Raw genomic sequence first — 20,513 nt, forward strand, 5'->3', positions numbered from 1 at the left:
TCATCAGATTAGAGCATTCATTCTTTATATATAATGCAAAAACAAGTTGGGAAAAAATAATTTGGATTGCAAATGTGATCATGATAAAACTTGTTATTTTGCTAAATGATTTTGTCTTAGATTTTATTTAATTATTTTTGTACATAAAATGCTCAGATTGTTGAGGGTTTTTTTATTGTTATCTTTATTTCGCTACCATAGAACCAAGAAATTTACTTCGGGTGACGCCATTAATATTTCGATATTTTACTCAATATTGTAGATATTTTGGGGCCTTTCAAACACATTACTATATTTTCAACAATAATTATTACCTCATGCTCATTCATACAACTATAAAAAGCATTTAATGCCAAAAGAAATTAATTTCTACTCTCATTTTTTTAAATTGCCCAATAACAGAGCTGTCACCCTATCGTGTTTGTGTCAGATGGCAGGGGAGACTCAAATATAGGGACTGCAGATCACCCCCAATATTTATCAGTGTAGAAGTTGATTCATTTATTTATTGAGTTTTGCATTTAATATCTAAATCCATTAACATGCTAATATTTTTAAAATACTTAAGTCTATTTTCACAACTAAAAAATTTAAAAAGACAGGTATCAGCGAACGAAAATTGTGCTTTCCAGTGTTAATAGAAGACAATTTGCCTGATGATAATTTAAAAACTGGAAGAGGTTATTTAGATAAAAGTTACCTGGACTTCATTGAACAAATTTATTTTGTTTGTCAAAACAGAAGTGAAAAATATTCAATGAAAATTCTATTCATAATGCTGATTTTAATACTCACAGACATTCAATTTAGACTAAGGACTTTTTTAATTGAACGTCTGTCTGCATGCACACAAATCGTAAAAAATAGTTATTATTCAAGATATGCCATAAAAGGATGATTTTTTCTCATTTTATGATAAATGTTTAATTTTAAAATTTAATTATTATTTTCAGCACTATATAGTAATATATTATTTTTAGGAACTATGAAATTATTACTTATAAGTTATTTTGCATTAGTAGCACCACATTTGCAATGATCCATGCTATTTATTAAAATTTGGATCATACGTCTTTTATAAATCGTTTGCTATCAGTCCCTTGAAGGATATAGAAATGAAGCATTACTTTATTTTCAGTCCAACTCAGTCAGTGCTTTAATACCTGATTGACGAATCGTTATCGGTTGAAGCAATAATTTAGATAAACAATAATAAAATTCTTTGTCATTTCTTCCAGGAATGTCCTAATGGTATGGTGAAAGAAGAAACCTTCAAAGGCATCTATGCTCAATATTTTCCGAAAGGAGCTGAAACGACACAGTATGCTCATTATGTTTTCAACTCTTTCGACCACGATAATACTGGTGCGATTACTTTCACTGTAAGTATCATTCTAGCCATTCCTCAAGTGGCATCGTTTGAATATATTTTAGAAACTTTGAATTTTTTCTTTAAATTAGCAACCACTCCATTTCAAAAAGTCCTTTTGGGCAGAAATATAAACCACAGAAGGAAAACGCAATTCTAAATGATAATATTAAAAAGAAGTTACGCGAGGCTATTAAAATATTAAACAATCTTAGTGATAGTGGATGGGATAGAATGTTCATATTTGCATCTTTGATTTTATTGAGACTTCGATTTTATTCAGGTTCTATTTTCTTAAGGATTTGTTTTAAAAAGGTTATCAGCATTTCTATTTCACCCTCGAAATTTTTTTGATGTGCATATGTAAAAGAACTACAAATAAATCATTTGAATGCTTTATAAGAGTATCTTGTATATTTAACTCCATTCTGTATAATTTCAACAGCCTCTCATAACTATTCAAATATTTCCAAAAGTATGGGATGCACAGAAGACCTGAGAATTCGAGAGCAACTGAATGTACAGAAAACCAATACAGGTTGAACAGTGAGGTTACCATTCCGTGATGATCAGTAGAAATCATCACACTGGTGAAATTTTGTATTCAAATCAGACGACAAGTTTAAAGATGTAAAAAGAAAGTCACTGGAAATTTACTGATCTGCAGAGAACTGAGCAAAATTATTTTCTGTCAATGAATTCTAATGTCGATTGTTCTATATAAAAATTTACATTATTCGTAAGCCTCTCTTTGTTTCGATTGTTCCTAAATACAACGTCATTTGGATAATTTGAACTAAAATAAAATTCTGATTTATCGAAAATTGAGTACATTAGGAGGAAGTGACAAATTTTAAACTAATATTGATAAATAAGATTTAACTTTAATATTTAACTGTTTTGATAAATAATATATAATTAATAAACAAACAATAAGTAATCTTAATAAATAAAATTGTAATAAATGTGGTTAAATAAAGTTAATAATTTTAAAAATTTCATATAATGTTTTTAATAAATAAGCAAGCAACTTAAATAAATAAGCTGGATACAATACTTTGCATACGGCACCGGTAAATGAGTTTCGAAACAAACAATATAAACATCTAAAATGTTGAAAGAAAGACATTTTTAATATTTTTTATTAGATATATTGTAAAGCAATAAAATCCTAGAGGAAATTAAAGGTCTTAAAAATTATTCACTCGTAATTACTGAGGATACAAGGTACGATGTATTTAACTAACAAAAAAAATTAGAAACAGTTTAGTTACAGTGGATTGTGGTACACTATTAGCATAGATTCGAGTTCTTATAATGTGATTGGCCGAGATGCTTCTTAATGTCGAACGGTCTCTTCAAATTTTAACGTTCGTGCACTCTTTTCACGCTTAATAACCCTCCTACTAGCATGAAATTTTCCATACCGGTGAACTTTTGACTCTGTCAGGTCTTTTTCATCCCTTCAATACAAGGCCATTCTAACTAGTAGTTCTCTAAATGAAGTGCATATTGATTCTTCTTTATTTCTAAATTTCTTCAACTCCTGTTTCCCTCAAAATGCCCAAAAGCATTGTTACAATATCTTCATGTTATTGTTCGACAGTTAGAATATCGAACAAGAAGTTGAAAATACCTTTCAATATTACCTTTCATTAATAGGATCATCTGCGATATTACAGCTATAAAGAATAATTCCTATCACTGAAAGCGACTTCCTTTTGTTAATTCAAAAATTTGCATGGCCATATTTCCCCAATACACGATCTTCAACGGGAAATACCGAACGGCGTACTAATCGTTTCGTAAGTTATTTCCCCATGTGTTGATCTGGGGTAACGAGATAGAGTAATAAAAGTCCTGATTTATGGACATGAACTCCGACCGTTTTCGCTATTATTCTGCTTTAGTGAAATGATGCATTATTTTCTGCTTTGTGCGGTTGCTTCCCACTGCACATCTTGACCACTCGTGTGTTTTGGATCTGTGCGCTCTATATCAACTTTTGCTTTAATATTTTACTTTACCATTGGAATTTATAAGACAAAACACAACATCATCTTCGACATCCACGTAAACTTTTAATATGATTAATATCTATTTATTAGGAGTATTTGCTGATGTGGAGCTTTTTTTTTATTTCGAACACATTAATCCTAAGATTATGTCAATTTTAGATTATATTGACTCATTTTGCAGACATGCGCCTTTTGACAAATCAAATAATTATGATTTTGCATTATTATTATTATAAGGATAAAATGTCTTCGGTATTTTTCTTTAAATTTTCATACAAAAAAATTCTGTAGATGTTATTTTACGTTAGAATTTTTGTCGAGTGGTAATCAATGACTGTGTTTTAATTGTTTGCGTTCACGGGTATGTTGTAATTCCAAGAATGTTGCTTATAAAGAGAAATGAATCGTCATTAGAACTCATGTGAGTATCAGGGTTGATACTGTATTCTACTTTTATACCCACTTTTAAAATAATTTTACATAAAACAATAGTTTCATTATTTTTAAAAATTGCAATTACAGCTTAATGTAAGGAAGAATTACTTTAATCTATATCTATCTCTACTTATAATAAAGCTCAATGTGTGTGTGTGTGTGTTGGGGCTCTACAGGCCAGACCGTTTGACCTACAACTACCAAATTTGGTACATATGTATCTTGGAGGTCGGGAATGTGCACCTGGGGTCCCTTTTTTGAATTTTTAATTAGAATTTTAATTATTAACTAAAAACTAACTTTCCGGCCAATAAAATCTTCATTTCTCCACCGCCAAATGAGTAAGGTTTCAGTTTTTTTCCCACGCTAATGAGGTTAGGCTTAATATTTTTCGACCGATTATTTCAAACGATTCTGTTTATTTTCTTAATGTTTGATGCATCTAAAATTAAACATTGTTGATTAATCGATCTTTCAGATCATTCTGAAGTACTTTTGAATTAAAATAAAACAGAATAAAGGAAATTAAAAATTTCTAATCTGCATAGCGTTACCCCAACTGGCATAGAAAAATTCACGCATTTGCGTTACCATAACTGGCGTTAAAAATTCACGCATGCGCATTGTGTTCTGATTGTCGACAACTATTTTCAACGGATACGGACTTCATTTAAATTATTTTTAGGTTAGTTGTATGCTTGTGTAATTAAACTGTATTTATGTTAGTTATATATTTTTTGCACATGCTTATAGTTTTAAGTACATCGTTTTTTTTGTGTTTTTTTTTTTTTTTTTTTTTTTTTGAGATTTTTTTGAATAATAAACATTGTTCAAAATTTTGGAATATGGCATAAAAGATATATATTTCTATATTTTTACTGAAAGAGATTTAATACGTCTTTTATCTTTGCCTTTCTGGATACACCGTGCATAAGTTGAAACTTTATTTTCAACATTACATTCGCATAAAATTATTATTTCAGTGGAAAATTAATATCTAAATTAACAAGTTCTAGACAAAGAATATTTTTTGCTACTGATAAAAAGAAACTGATATAGCTAGAAAAAGGTATTGTTAATTTTTTATACCAAGTTTTAAGACTTTTAAATACATTTTTGAATAATTATTAAATTCAAAAGTAGCCGTACTAAATTAACTCATAACTTAAAGTAAAATTTGAATTCAAGTGATTAGAAAATAATGAATTTCATATATTAACCCCATTTTTAAAATTAATTATTTTCTAATTATTTGAATTCAAATTTTACTTTAATATTTAAGTTGAGAGGGTTTACGCTTCTCACGCTTTTCACAGTCTACAAGGGCCGAAACCAAAATAGTTGCTCAGCTAAATCTCCGGTAGTCTTCTTTTGAAGGCATAAACGCTCTGAATGCGTTTTCACGTCCTCTTTTTCTCCTTTCTTCTCGAAGTGAGTGTCTCATTGAGCATGGATTTAATTTAATCTATGCTGAAAATTTATCTCTTAGTTATCATGAAAAAAAAGAACGATCTGATTTCAAGTTAACTCATCGCTTCTTTCCTGACCTATATATATAATGAATTCATGTTAATTGTATACGAGTAAATATATTATGCTTATCAGTCTTCTCCGAGAAAAAATTATTTCTTTAATCACATGACGCAGGTGGCTTTGGCAATTTCAAATTAAACAATGATTTTTGTACATTTTTTGCTTTAAATATCATTTTTGCTAAAGTATTACTTATAAATTGATTAAAAATACTTTTGCCAAAACAATTTTTATTAATAAATGGTTTCAAAATTACCCTTTAGAATTAATTTTTCATGTGAATGTAAGAGTTTCGAATTGAAAAAATTTGCTTCTGAAAAATGTGTTTTTATTATTTTGAAATCTACGGAAAATAATCAAATCCATTACATAATCATAATCTGAAATTTATAATACATAATTTTTAAATAATCGTATGAGAAATATACGAAAAACATTTTAAGAGAAAAGCAATCATACATAGGGCATTAACAAGGGCCGTCACGGCGCTGATTTAGGCTATGGGCCGGGAGCAGCATGAATCGTTCATGTGAAAAGGGAATGGTTAAGAGTTGGTAGAATTTTCATTTTTTCAGCTTGACATATCGGTTCAACAGAAATACCATAATTACCTCCACGAAATTGCCAATATTGACTAAATCTAGCTTCTAAAGTATCAGTTTAATGTTTGCCTGTTAAAACGCTATTATCAAACGAAGATTTAATTAATAAGTAATTAAATATCTTTGTTCATTTTTTTTTACTTTTTTTGTTTGTTTGTTTGTTAAGATGAATAAAATTTTCTGAGATAGATTTTCTTGTAATTTATTTATTTTGATCCGCATTATAAATCTTTTCTTCTTTATAATATCCCTTCAATTCTCTTTTCAAAAAAAAAAAAAACTATCCTCAGAAAAGTATGCTATTGACATCTTACTGCTCATACAGAAACCATTAATCATTTAAAGAATATGCATGAAATGATTTAAAACATCTTTTAAAGGTTTTATCGCCTTTTTAAATTGTCATGTTTTTAATAAGCCTATAGTAGCCCGAACAATAAGGAATTTAAACTGCATATATTGCGAGGCTTAATTATCTATTAAATATAATTGAGAATTATGAAATGTGTAAAAACAAAACGAAACTATAATAATTTTATTAAATATTAAAATAATTCTTACTTATATTAAGCAGCATCCACATTTGTTAATCATAAAAAAATCATTGTGATTTATACATTTATTTTAAATCATCCTTGATATTCACATGAGTAATTATGAAAATTTATCTCTGTTTTAAAGCAATATTTTCAGAATTGCAATGTACTTGGAATTTTATTCAATTCATCACTATTCTACAAAAATTCTAATTCAAAAAATGCACCAAAAAAAAAACGTTCATGAAAACTCAACGAAAGATTACAAGCAAACCATTTTTATAAAAATGATGCAAAACCTGAATTATTTGAATCGTCAAACCGCTCGTATCTGCAAAATGGGTAAATATAGTCTAATGCTGATATAATCTTTGGCTTAATGTGCACTTGAAATCAAAACGCTGCACATTGGATAATACTGCCGATAAATACATCATATTAAATGCTCGCGTGAATGAAATAGAAATATTAAAGCAAAATTTGAGCTCAAAAGGAGCTCATGATTCCAAAAATCCGCGAGGTCAAGATATTGTTCTCCCAAATAAGGAGGTCTATCGCTAAAATACACTAATGGCGATAAAAGAGTCCCAAGCCCATAAAACTAGGCTTTTTATTACTCTGTATTGGTGCCTCCATTTTTCAGTTTCATTGCCATCCCAACAAAATAATGCTTGATTTGATGGGTAAGAGCTGAACTTCAGAAATTTGGTCCATCGTTTTATAATTACATTGCATAGTTGTGGTCTGGTTTAAAATGTAAAAATTGTGCGACTAAGTAATCATCGTAAACATTTTACCTTGTTATTTATAAGTCAATTGCAAACAATTTTTCTGATGCATGCGTCATTGGAAATAATAAAAATGATCAGATCAGAACAAAGATAAAATCAAGATAAGATATTTGAGTCTTCGAAAATAATTTAGATAGTCCCACTTACAGTGAATTTTAAACAGTATGCTGTCAGCAGCCATATGCTAGAAACTTGTTGAATGTTTCAGATTGTCGAACTTTTGTTCAAGAATGTTTTTTCCTTGTATTAAGAAAAACACTGACAGAATAAATTATAATCAAATCGTATGGATGACTTAAAAATTTTGGGATTAACAATCAAGATTGTGTGAATTTCTTGCTGGATCGTTATAGGGTAGGGGAACCGGGAGATAGGTGCAACAAGGATAAGTTGTAACACGCACGTTACACAGTGGTTTTAAAAAAATTTAATCAGAGTTTTCTCTCAATATGATTGTTATGACCACCTATAACGTCAACATAGTCAGTGCCCAGTCGAAATGGATTACGAGAGATTTTATACACCTGCTCTGTTAATATTTTCCGATATTATGCAATAGGGCAAGTTGTAACAAAATCTCAAGATAAGTTTTAAAATACAATAATTTGCGAGTTTTTTCTTGATTTGCGTTTGATTATATAGATCTTATGGTTTAATATTAACTTTCACTTTCAAAGATCAAATCTCTCCACAAGGATTCACTTCGAAAGGGCCTATCAAAGGCTCACTCGAAAGCAAATCTCCAATCCCGACTGCCCCAATTAAAAACGAAGCAGTGGAAATAGAATATGATGACACAATTAATATTAAATGAGCTCAAGAAGCAAAAACAAAGGGGAAATAGGTGAAGACGAGAATTTTTAACTCAGATGCATCTTCTGAACAAGAAGAAGGGTTTTACTTAGTGTGCGGAGATGCGAGTAGCAACTCTGAGGACATTATACTGCATTAACATTTCATTTTTGAACAACATTAAGACTACTTTGGACAGACTTCGCAATCTTGAACTGCAGCTAAATGTTGAAGATAGCTCCTGAACCGACATCCTCCTACCCAAACTTCCGCGCCTCGGCGATGGGAGAACTCTTGGCCCCAACTTATATGGTATGCACTAGATTCGTTTATCTAGCGGTTCTTCGATGGATTCAGGTTTCGAACCAGATATACTCCTGCCGTGAAGCCTAAATATTACCGTGAAGCCACTATGGCCCCCAACTTTGATGAAGGATAATGAGTTCAATCCTTCACACCCTCCGTGTGTGTAGTGGCTGGCGCACGTATAAATCTGTCGTGGTCACAAAGTCCTCCATGTCGAGAGTAATACTACTGGGGGTACTGGATCAGGGGTGATCGTTCTTTGATTCAGGTATAAATTACGATCTGTGAATGAGTGAATGAAATGCCCCCTTAAAAAGCGTTGCGACGTGTGTGTAGCTGAGTCGTACTCTTGGCCCTAGATGGCGCTACTTAAAAAGCAAGAAACGCACCCATGGCTCAAAATCACTGACTTCTAAAGGCAGTGGCCTTGTTTATGACAAGTGCCATTAGAAACAACAACAACTTAATAAACCGCATTTTACTACATTTGCAAAGTTTTACAAAATGAAAGTAACAAAGAATGTATTTTAATTGTATATTTTGTATTGTAATATTTCTGCAGCAGATGGAAATAACGGCCGAGCACGTAACCTACAAAGATGCGCCCTAATATCTAAAATTTTTAAAAGAAAAAAAATGTAAACTTTAAGAATTTCTTCTGAAATAACTATATAATATCGTTTCTTCCATCCTAGCTACTTCAATACATCTATGCATTTAAAATAAAATATTTATATAAAAATACTTTTTTATCGGTGAAACTTTAAATGGCTTGAAACAAATCACTGACTCAAAAGACTGTTAAAATTTTAGTGCTCGAGTTGCTGCTTTAAACACCAGAAGAAAATTTCATCTACAATCAGGGGTGGATTGGGCTGGTTACCAGTTTGCTTGGTGGCAAGCGGTCCCCTTTACGCGTAAGACAATGTGAGCACCAGGGATATGTATGCAAACTAAAAAATTCTCCAGATCAAACTATTAATTTTCAGTAGTAAGAATCTTGTTATCGGGGACAAAATAAAATTCTTTATAGACAGTTTGTCTTCCACACGAATATTTAAAAAATTGTGCAGTTAAATACAAATTTGTATTAGATGTAGATACCATATATGAAGTTATGAATCAAATCTTAAATGCGTCTAAGTACATTTTGAAAACTTAGGAAATGAATTGACAGATCATTTTGATGAGGCAATTCCCAAATGTGGTCAAGTAAAATGCAAAAATTTCAACTCTCTATTCTTATATCTTAAAAAATCTCTAAACATCGTATTCGTCAGAAATGTAACGATTAATTAATTTCTTCCCCATATCTTTAAGAGATTATATGTCCAATGATTATGACAAACAATTGTATAAGCATTTATACTATCCCGGTTGATGAAAAAAGACTTCTTCATACTTATTAATTTTGATAATATATTTGTTAATTAATTTCATATTTATTAGTTAAATTTTTTTATTTAATAGTCCGAATTATATTTGAAATATTTGCTCTGTAGTGCCAACAACAACTATGCTTGTTTCAGTTCTTCTCAGAATTTTGTATTTTCTGTTTTAAAGAATCTTATTAAAACCTGGGCCAATTGAGAAAAGCGGAATTAAAAAATTAAAAAAATTGTCATAAAAGAAATGGAATTCCGTTTTTGAGATATAACAATTGTACGAATAAACTTTAAAAAACTTTTTATGACACACTGACAGTTGAATTTTTTATTCTTTCTCTTCAAACTGTGTTATTTTGAATTTATTACGGGATTTAATATTTGTTTATGTTTTATATATAATATTATTATACAACATTGTATGATTGATTTTTTTAAATTATTTTATGTAATAGTTTCATGCACTGCACTTCTACATTTTTGAAATGTTAATATTTGGCTGAAAAATATTTTTTCAAAATTCGTAGAAATTCTTTTAGTGAAAATATAAGTGAAATTGAAATATAAGTGAAATTGAAAATTCAATTTATCTTCATCAACATGGAGTTCTCTCATGACCTGGTTAAACTATTAGATGGCATTGAATTAAAAAAAATTCAAAAGATAGGATTTTATAAATAACAAAATGGAACAGAATAAAAGAAAGCATTTTATAAATAATAAATTGATAATAGTAAAATAGAACAAATTAATTTCTGAAAGTAATCTAATAATTAATTTAAGTAAAGTTTGTCATTAATTTACAATATGCTAATACAATATAAATTAGACAAACTCCAATTATGCAAACGAACAAAAAATTGTTTCAATTGCCTTACTGACATGAAAAGGAGAAAGCAATCATAAAATAAAAATAGAAATTAATATTTCTTACTTAAATGAAAGATCACACAAATTCAGCGATATAATTACGAAATTCAAAATAAAAATTCATTTATAAATTCAGATTCATAGTATTCATTAACTATATCAAATTTCAGTTAGTGCGAGTCTTTTGGCAATTGTTATGTGATGGTGAATCGACCCTATTAAGAAAGTCCAAGAGGCGAGAGGAAAAGATTTATCACAAATACTGATTCTGGGTCTTTTTTGAATAGGATTTTGTTATCGGCCTTTCCGTCTTGGCAAGAGGATCCCTACAAGAAAAACTCCGCTGGGCTTTCAGCTTGTATGACATCAATGGAGATGGTTACATCACTAAAGATGAACTGTCCAAAATCGTGCAATCAATCTACGAACTTATGGGCAAAGCTGTTGAGCCTATGATTGAAGATCACACAACAAGAGATCATGTTGAAAGAGTATTCCAGGTGAGAAATAATTCTATTTCATCTCCATTAACCCCTTCTACAAAATGCATTGTTTCATATATTGAATTTCTGAACTGAATTTCAGAGTAAGTTTGAGGAATGTAAGTTGGAAAAAGTGACAGAATTATCTTATTTTTTATATAGTGTTAGGCTTTTTCTTGGAGGAAGGGGGCAATAGATACTGTACCAGTACGTTTATTACAGTTTTAGTCAGTATGTAAACATTAATATAACAATTAATGCTTTTCACTGATTACTTCATAGGGAGAGAAATCTTATCTTTTCCCGTCTCGTCCATCATTTAATGATTTTAAGACATTCTTGTTCATTCCTAGATTACTTCAGAAAAAATGAGTTTGCAAAGCTTTAAAATAAAATCCAGAAAGAATGTCTAACTTGATTTTGTACTTAGCAATATCTTAAATCAGTAATGCATAAACATATTCCTGTCACCTCAGCAAATGCTAGTTATAAACCTCCTAAAATTTGCTGCTTCAAATCAAATCTCTCGCTTCAAAATATTTTTTTTTTTATTTTTAAATTAACCGATATGACACTTTTTACTCAAATATTCCTACAACAATTTTCGTTATATTTTATTAGAGTTAATAAAAATCTATTTCAATTACAAAATTAATTATGATATGTTTGTCATTTTAAGTTCTGCCTTAAGTGAGACATTTTTCCATTGAATAATGTTTTCTTCATATGGCAGTGTTATTATTCATGACATTTACCTTACATATTTATTTCGACTCAACTCAACGATAGTATATATGTTGATTTAGTTAAAATATCTGAGCTTATGCCTTTCTATTATCTTAATTCGTTAGAAAGATGACTCAAACTTAAAACTTTTTATTTCCCACCCACAACTGTATTTGAAAAACCCTTAAGAATCAATAATGTTTGAAGAAATTATTGCGAAATCCTTTATTCATAAAAAAAAATATTTTTATTACCATCGAATGCAGTTAAAAAATTATAATTGAATTAGAATAATAAAAAATAACGTAAAATAAAAAATCTATGGATGGGTTAAAAAAAGATTTAAGTTTTGATTTCATGCCACATTTAAAAAAAAAGCGATTCTAGTAAAAAAACTTAATATTATTTAAATATTATATCAAAAATAATTACAAATAGATTAAATTTTCGTTTGGAAAAAAAATTTAATGTGAAATTTATATTTCATTAATAATTTCGTGATGTCAGCGATCTTCTATATTCTGCGGTCAAAGCAGGCAATTAAATTCCAGGATTTTTTTTTTTTTTTTGAAGATAAAGAATAAATAATTCTTGAAAATAGATACCTTCTAACTTTTCAAACATTCTCCTGCCGATTTATCGCTAACCGTGATTGCATTAATCTTTCTTGAAGTGGTAGACAAATTCAAATGCACTTGTATGTAGGATCTCGCGTAAAAGATTAGAGAAGTAATAGTGGTACAGATATAGTCTGGCTACATTATCATTGTACACAAAATTATGGGATCAATTATTTGCACCTAAGAAAAAAAAACGGTCATTTCCTTTATTTTGTTATTTATTTCCTCTCTTTAATTACTTAAACATTTTACATTTGTATTAATATTATAAAAATCAAATATTATTTTATCATTTTAGTTAATATATTACACATAAAAAGGACTAAAAGTTTACATTTCTTAAATTAAATATCCTTTAAATAAAGATTAAATCATTCATATTTAAAGCATACCATCATTAAAGAAAGTTCTAACAGACACTTTTTTTGCAAACTCTGAACTCTTCTGGATCAATTTGTAACAGTGACAATTCTTGATTGTAATAGTTTCATATCCACTTGTCTATCTATTCAGAAGATGATCCATTATTTATATCTGATTAGAATATAGTCCACCTTTTGATTGAACAACTACAAAATATTCACTGAAATTAGTACCATTTTTTCAATTAAATGAATTGAAACAATGGTATATTCTTTCTTAAGTGTTAGACGCAAATTTCTCACAGATATCAACGGAATATTTCGCGTGAGAATCTCAATGAAATTGTTTTCTGAAAAATTGGTAGTCTACATGATTGTTACAAACTAATCCAAATGCTTTTGTTATTGACTTGGTGCCAGTAATAAACATTAAAATGGTGATGGAATTTTCAGAACTCCAGTGCCTCAAAACCTTGAGGAATCGTTCCTTCACAAAAAAAGAATTAATTTAAATAAGAGTTTCTTCTAGTTATACATCGCATCATTATATTTCATATTTCAAAATGATGGTGTTACAAAATTACACAACATAGGTATTTTCCCGTGAAGAAATGGAATCTTCCTTTTCTTCGTAGAAATTACAGGAAGGGGGAGCCTATTGAATTATCAAAGAAGTGCGCGATCAGTTTTCAAAATCGAAAGAATACCCTGTAAGGGTTATTTAAGGTTTGAGGGAAAGGTTTGGTAAGTTCATTGTTAGTTGCTAAATTTGCACTCATGCAATGTGTTTCAATGATTTGATGATGATGTCATGTTCGTGTACAACGGAAAGAGGGGTGCAGTAGCTTCTGAGGATAAAGGCCTTTGAGCACCCGAGGGCAGAAGTCTGATCCGAGGGCAAAAGCTCATATGAAGATGAAACCCACACACTAGCTTGCACAACCCCTTTTTACAGAGGGACTCTTTCACATACCTTACAGATAGAACACAGGGGGAAGAACAACCATGCCCGAACCAGGACGGATTTTGACAACCTGAGGCAACAGGCGCTAACTTATCTGAGGCCCCTTTCTACATAAATTGTATTGATGATTAAATAGTAACGTGAATTAAACTTATTTGCACTTTTAAATTCATCTTTATGCTTATTTTATTAATTTGATATACATATATAACACATATTTTTAAACAGTTTGAGCAGTTTCGTGGTAGAAGAGAGAAGACACTTTTGAATTTTTAAAAACCTCCCTTTATTCCATCCCAGGAGGCATAATTTATGTATAAGAAGAGTGGGCAAAACTGACGTCCGTTCACAAGCGATACAAGAGCAAAAGAGACCGAAATTTTCCCTTTGGTAGTTTTTATAATGAGATTTTGATAGGGATTCTTTACACACATCGATTTAATAAAGGGAACGATAGGTATCTTTTAAAAGAATTTGCTTACAATGACAAGTTTTTATCCCTTCACTCGAAGTGTGGGAACTTGCCGGTTTCAACAGTTTTACAAAGCTACTGTACCTTAATTAAATAAAAAAAAAAGATGGAGTTGGCTCAGGAAATAAGAGAGCATTTTCGAATGAAGTTAATAGGGGTTAAATTAAGATAAAAATTAGGAAATTAACTAGGATTTAATTTAGATTTAGATATATCATTACATATATATGTTACCATAAAAAAAATCATATTTTAACACAGAATAATTTATATATATATATATATATATATATATATATATATATATATATATATATATATATATATATATATATATATATATATAAATATATATATATATATATATATTTGAAAATAATTATCTTTCCTTTTTAAAGATGAGGTTTTTATGAAGCGTTTGGGGTGCTTTCAAAATATTTAATGCTTACAAAAAAATTTTTAAAAATGTGTATTTTCCATAAAAATTCCATATATTTTTTATCCGTATTTCCATGCGCATATTTTTCAAGGAATTAAGTGTTCGCGTTAAATTATGTAACAGTTCTGAAATTTGCCTAAACAATTTATTATTTGATTATTGATTTATAACGCTTATCTATATTTAAAGAGACTAATACTTTAAAATTTCTGGAATGAAGATATCTCATTATTTAAATGTAACTCACTGAACTTAAATACATCTAAAAAATATTTTTCTGAGTCTAAATACTATTTGCAGAAAATATAAGAAAAAAAATTAAACAGTCGGGAAAATTAGTAGAAAAAAGAAATTGCCATATTAAAAAAATAATAGAAAAATAATAATAAAGTGCAATAGAAACAAGATTAAAGGAGCGGCTTTTAAGCGTCAATAATTTGGCTTTAATAAATGCTAGTATTCAATCATTTAATTAATTCTTTTTTTGTTGAATAATAAATACCGTTCTTGGGATTTTTTTTTATCAAAATCAAAAAAATTTCATAATTTTTTTCATGATATATAATTTTATGAAAGTTTTTAAACTAAATGCATTTTTTTATAATTTTTTTATGTTGGAAATAATCCTAAGAATCCAAGAAATAAGTTCTAAGAATAATATGCCTAAAGATTTCTTGGTTTTTCCTGGGATCTCATACTGGAGAATTTAAATAATTGTATTATGAATTTTTTAAAAAATCGTATTTTTTTCTGTCATTAAAAAATATTAAATTAATACGAAAATAAGTAGATGACAAACACCAATATTAAAATTATCATTACATCTTTTAACTGTTATTCATCATATTTTTTAGTGAATTATGCTCACTTTAAAATAATTTCTTAACATACGCAGAAAATTATCTCTTTAAATCATTCAAGAATAGAAATCAATAATAATCGTGATAACAGAAAATAATTGTGTTTTTAATTTTTAAAAGCTGCATTTGTTTGATTCCAGATTTTGAAAAATGCCAGAAACTGACTATCTCCAAATAATTCTGCAAAAAAAAAACAAAAAAACTCTAATATCTTGTGAGTGAGTAATGAAAATGTTCGCAGGCAGGAAACAAAAATGCGCAGATATGTCTTCCCTTCGGCATAAGGTCAAGGGGGGATCAATGCCACACCCTTCTTTTCGTAAAGGGTAAATTCAGTTTTTTTTTTTTTTTTTTTTTTTTTTTTCGTCTTTATTTTATGATAACAGAGAATTGTTGACTTCGGAATCAAACTTTCAAACAAAATATGTTGACTATTTGGTCCATAAAAAAAGCATTTGGATCATCATCTTGGTACGCCGTATCTCACTTGGTTAATAATAATATTCGAATCATATTATATTGCTAATCATGTGCCACTTATTTAGAATAAGTAGTTTTGATATATTGGTATCTTAAGAAGTTTTCGAATACATCTCATCTTTTTTCATGTTTCTTTTTTGTCGTTTTATTTTGTGTTTCTCTTCATGCTTATTTTCCCCTACGTTCGCTTCACTCTTTTCATTTTTATTCGGTTTCTTTCTTTCTTTCACCCTTAACTTTTGATTTAGTGTAAAGAAAAAAAATAAGGTGCCAGAATTAGCCTACAATTTTTAAAAAAAACATGTCGCTAACTCAGCATTGCAATATAGATTTTGAGGCCCCGTAGGTTACAATTCACGAGACGACCGCCTCCAACGCCTGTGCGGAAAACCGCCACTGACCAGGACTACAACCCAGGATGCCCATATAACGGGGAAGATGCGCTACTCCTAGGCCAGGAATCTGGCGTTTTAAAGATTTGAAATATGTTTGTGTATGGATGTATGTGAGTGTGCACGTTAACGCTCTTATGTAATTAAGAACAAATTTTAAAAAAATAATTAAAAAAAAACCGAACTACTTGTTTTTACGCTAGAATGTTTCAGACAAGAAATTCTAAATCCTTCGACTTTTTTTTTTTTTTTTCAAAAATGTGTTTGCTTATTTATTAAGTATGAAATCTTTTGATGATAAAAATACAGTTGTAATTTTAAGCTTATTAGAGCTAATAAATCTTTCTTGTAATTTTTTTAAAAAATTTTCTTATGAAATGCATTAAATCCGACGAATGACTAACAATATACTTTTTTAAATGTATAACATAAAATTTAAATGTCGAAATAATATATCGATCAATATAATTTACATGTCATCAGTAATGTGTTTCGCGACTTGGTAACGAAAAAAATTGCTTTATTTATCAATATTTTCTTGGTTTTCGTTAGGAAATCAATTTTATTTTTGATGTTTCATTTTTCACAAATAATTTGCTTTAGGTTAACTTATTAAATTAACTAAATTTTCTTCGTTCTTTCCCAAAGGAGCATAAAAAACAAGCGAAAAGCCGAAAAATTTTTTCTGGTGATATACTATAGGGAAAATTATTACTATCTATAGATCAAATGGCCTTCGCTTTTCTCACTCGCAACAATCGGAATCAATCGGATTCAACTTTAATCACTTTCACTTTTGGTAACGGGTGTTTTAAGGCTCACTTTCTTCCTCACCAATTGTCTTTGATGTGACAAGACCCTGACTCACCAAAATGACTAACAATTCCACATCAACATTGAATAGTTTATGCTATGTCTAAATGTATTGAATAAGAAAAAATCTTTTCATGGTTATGAAACAGGAATATATTTGGTAATAAATGCTCATTATTTGAATTTCTCACTCTCATTGTTTTCATGAACAAAACTTTTCGCAACACCAAATTTTGCTCATTCATGGGATTAAAATGTACTTGGATCTCTCTAAGGATATTGGCACATTTCTTTGCATTCAGTTTTTTTTTCTTTTGATTAAAATTATTCCGGGTGATAATTAAAAATTTTATCTGTTGGATAAAAATTCAGAAGATTTTTTTTGTCTAACTGAACTGTTGCAAATATAAAATAAAAATAATATTATCAAATAAAAATTGCATCATATTATTACTTAAAAATCTGTGAATAATACCCACACTTTTTCAACTACCATAATCTTTCAAAAACATCATGATAAATCTGTTTTTAACATTTCTATTCAGTTTCTTTTGCTTCCTTTATGTAATAAGTTGAGTTTTTGGTATGCTTTATATCAAACACGGGTTTATTCTAAAAATGATTATGTATTTTCCCTGAAAATATTGCCATCAGTTATTCTTACTAAATACTTATATTTCTCAATATCATTTAAAATTTATTTCTGAGTGATAAACGTATATTTATAAGTAAAATATAACATATATTACGCATAATTATACACATTATAACGAATAATATATAAAATTATACGTATATTCTTTTTGATAACTTTTATCAAAAAGAAACGTATATTTATACATATGGATTTTACGTATAAATATCCGTTTACATAAAATAAGAATTTTATACGGAAATTGCTATTCATTTATTCAAGAATTTTGCATCTAAAAATAGTGTTATGAAAACGTTTTAACGAATAACAAATGAAGAAATGAAGATTCCTTATGCCTCTTCCTTATGATTCCTTATTGTATATATATATATATATATATATATATATATATATGGCCGAATAGAGGAAACTTTTGAAAATTTTAAAACTTTATTTTATCCCGGGAAGTATAATTTATGTACAAAGCGACTAGTGATGCGTCAGTTCCACATTGCGACGCAAGAGCAGAAGAGCAAAAGAAAGTAAAAGAGATCGAAATATTTCCATCAGTGATTTTATAAGGATATTTTTATAGGGATTTCTTTGACACGTGCAGATATAGGATAGGGAAATTTAGGTATCTTTAAAAGAATGTTACAAGCATTCAAAATTTTGATATCTTCAGTCGGAGCGTGTGAAAATGCCGAAGTTTACAGTTTTGTATAGCACGTGTATAATTAATTAAATAAAAAAAAAGTGGAATTGGATCAGGAAATAAAAGGTAAAATAAAGATAAAAATTAGGAAATATATATATATCATATTTTGAGAAATCTATTTTGTGTGTCCAAAATAAATTCTGATTGCAAGAATTTTGTTTTTATGGTGAATATTACTGTATATATATATACACGTATTTCTGCATTTCATTTGTTTATTCCTGTTTGTTTTTCAGAAATTAGATATCAACAAAGATGGGGTTGTTACAATCGATGAATTTCTAGATTCATGTCAAAGAGTAAGTATTCCATAAAATATTTCATTTACTCTCGACTCGGAAAAAATGTGATAATTTTTTTACCTTCGTTCACAATGATAGTATTTTTAGTTTCTTAATTTCTTCTTAATTTAATCTTATATCTCGAAAATAGTATTTATGAGAAGTTCACAAACAATAAATATCACGTGTAATTGCAATATTACCCATAGAAGAGGATAAAATAAAAGAATAAATTAGCCACCTAAAAAATTCATTAATAAAGAGCTGGTGAACCTATAATATTTCCTTTCATCGAAAATGTATAATAGAATTTAAAAAAAAAACGCCTTTTAAACTTTTATTAAAAATGCTAGTATCCTTCGTCTATTATTTTCTTTTTAATTTAATATTAGTTTTCAAAAATGTTATTCATGAAATCCCTACAAAAATAAAACGTGTAGCATGACTCATATTAATTAAAATATTATCTATAGGGAAGGATAAAATAAAAGAACAAATTAGCAGTCTAGCAAAAGTATTAAGAAAGAGTAGGTGACCCAGTAATATTTCTTGAAAATTTGTCATTATCTGGAACTGTCAGCTAGATTAAATGGTAAATCATTTCATGTGAAGGAATACGGAGAAATATTATTTCATAAATGTGTAACTGAGACAAAAACATTTCTTATATCATTAATCGAAACATAAACAGTTTATATTCTATCTGAGAGAGAGCTTGAAATTTAATATACATATGAAAATTTCATAAGAAATCATCTATTAGCACTAGCACCATCTGCCTACAAAATTGAAGTGATCCTGTTTGTTGGAATTCATGACAGGACAATCGTTAACCAATTCATATCGAAGCCTATTCCTCTATCAACCAGAGGAAATAAAACCACCTCTAGATTCATAATCGTCTTTTTATTAAGAGACACGCTATAGGAAATTGTAATAATTTCTTATCCATAATTCGTTTTGCCATCTACTCTTTTAAGTTGCAAAAGCTTTTGTTTTTTCCACTTTACTTCGCATATGTATAATTAAACACAGGATACTTGGATTGCAAGAGTTTAAAATTCGGACAAATTCGTAGGAATAAACTCAAAATTTTTTTTTTTAAAAAAAAAAGTCATCTGAAAACGCGCAGGAATAAAATTTGCTTATTAAGATACTTTTCAAGCCTAAAAGGTTGAGAAAGTCTGGTATAATTAATTATAAATTATTTTTACTTTTTCTGTGATTTTTTTAATTTTGCATCCTCACGTTTGTACCTTCTAAACCGGCTTCTGTTTAAAATCAAGGACTATCTGAAAACATTATTTTTATTCAAAGCTTGCGAATAAAAAAGGATTTTATTATAGCTCTTTACTTGTCAAACAATTTCTAAGAGACTGGACAAACTCATTCATATCTTCCCTAAATTTTTCATGAAGGGATGTAAAACCAGAAAATGAAGGTGAATGCCGAATCAAGTTTTTAGTGTGCATAATTTATTTACGATTAGCGGCAATATATGAATTTCTCTTTAACTGCGACTTATTTATTTTTATTGTGGATTGATTTTCATCCAAATTAATTATTTTGGGGTTTTTTTTTCTTTTGCTTAACGTTTTTCGTAACTGGTTTATTGATATTTTTCGGAGATAAG

At 28.8% G+C, this 20,513-nt stretch overlaps 1 protein-coding gene across 2 annotated transcripts in view; it reads left to right on the plus strand.

Annotated features, from left to right (window-relative positions):
- The window catches only part of LOC129959053 (Kv channel-interacting protein 4-like), a 117,322-nt gene that overhangs the window by 90,156 nt on the left and 6,653 nt on the right, over nucleotides 1–20,513 (plus strand). For both annotated transcript variants that reach the window (XM_056071846.1, XM_056071847.1), the window contains exons 6-8: nucleotides 1,239–1,382; nucleotides 10,925–11,137; nucleotides 18,836–18,898. In XM_056071846.1, coding sequence (XP_055927821.1) covers nucleotides 1,239–1,382; nucleotides 10,925–11,137; nucleotides 18,836–18,898 — 420 coding nt within the window. The remainder of the gene's footprint in view (nucleotides 1–1,238; nucleotides 1,383–10,924; nucleotides 11,138–18,835; nucleotides 18,899–20,513) is intronic.

The sequence above is a fragment of the Argiope bruennichi genome, chromosome X1 (genome assembly GCF_947563725.1).
Source record: "Argiope bruennichi chromosome X1, qqArgBrue1.1, whole genome shotgun sequence".
In the NCBI taxonomy this organism is placed as follows: Eukaryota; Metazoa; Arthropoda; class Arachnida; order Araneae; family Araneidae; genus Argiope; species Argiope bruennichi.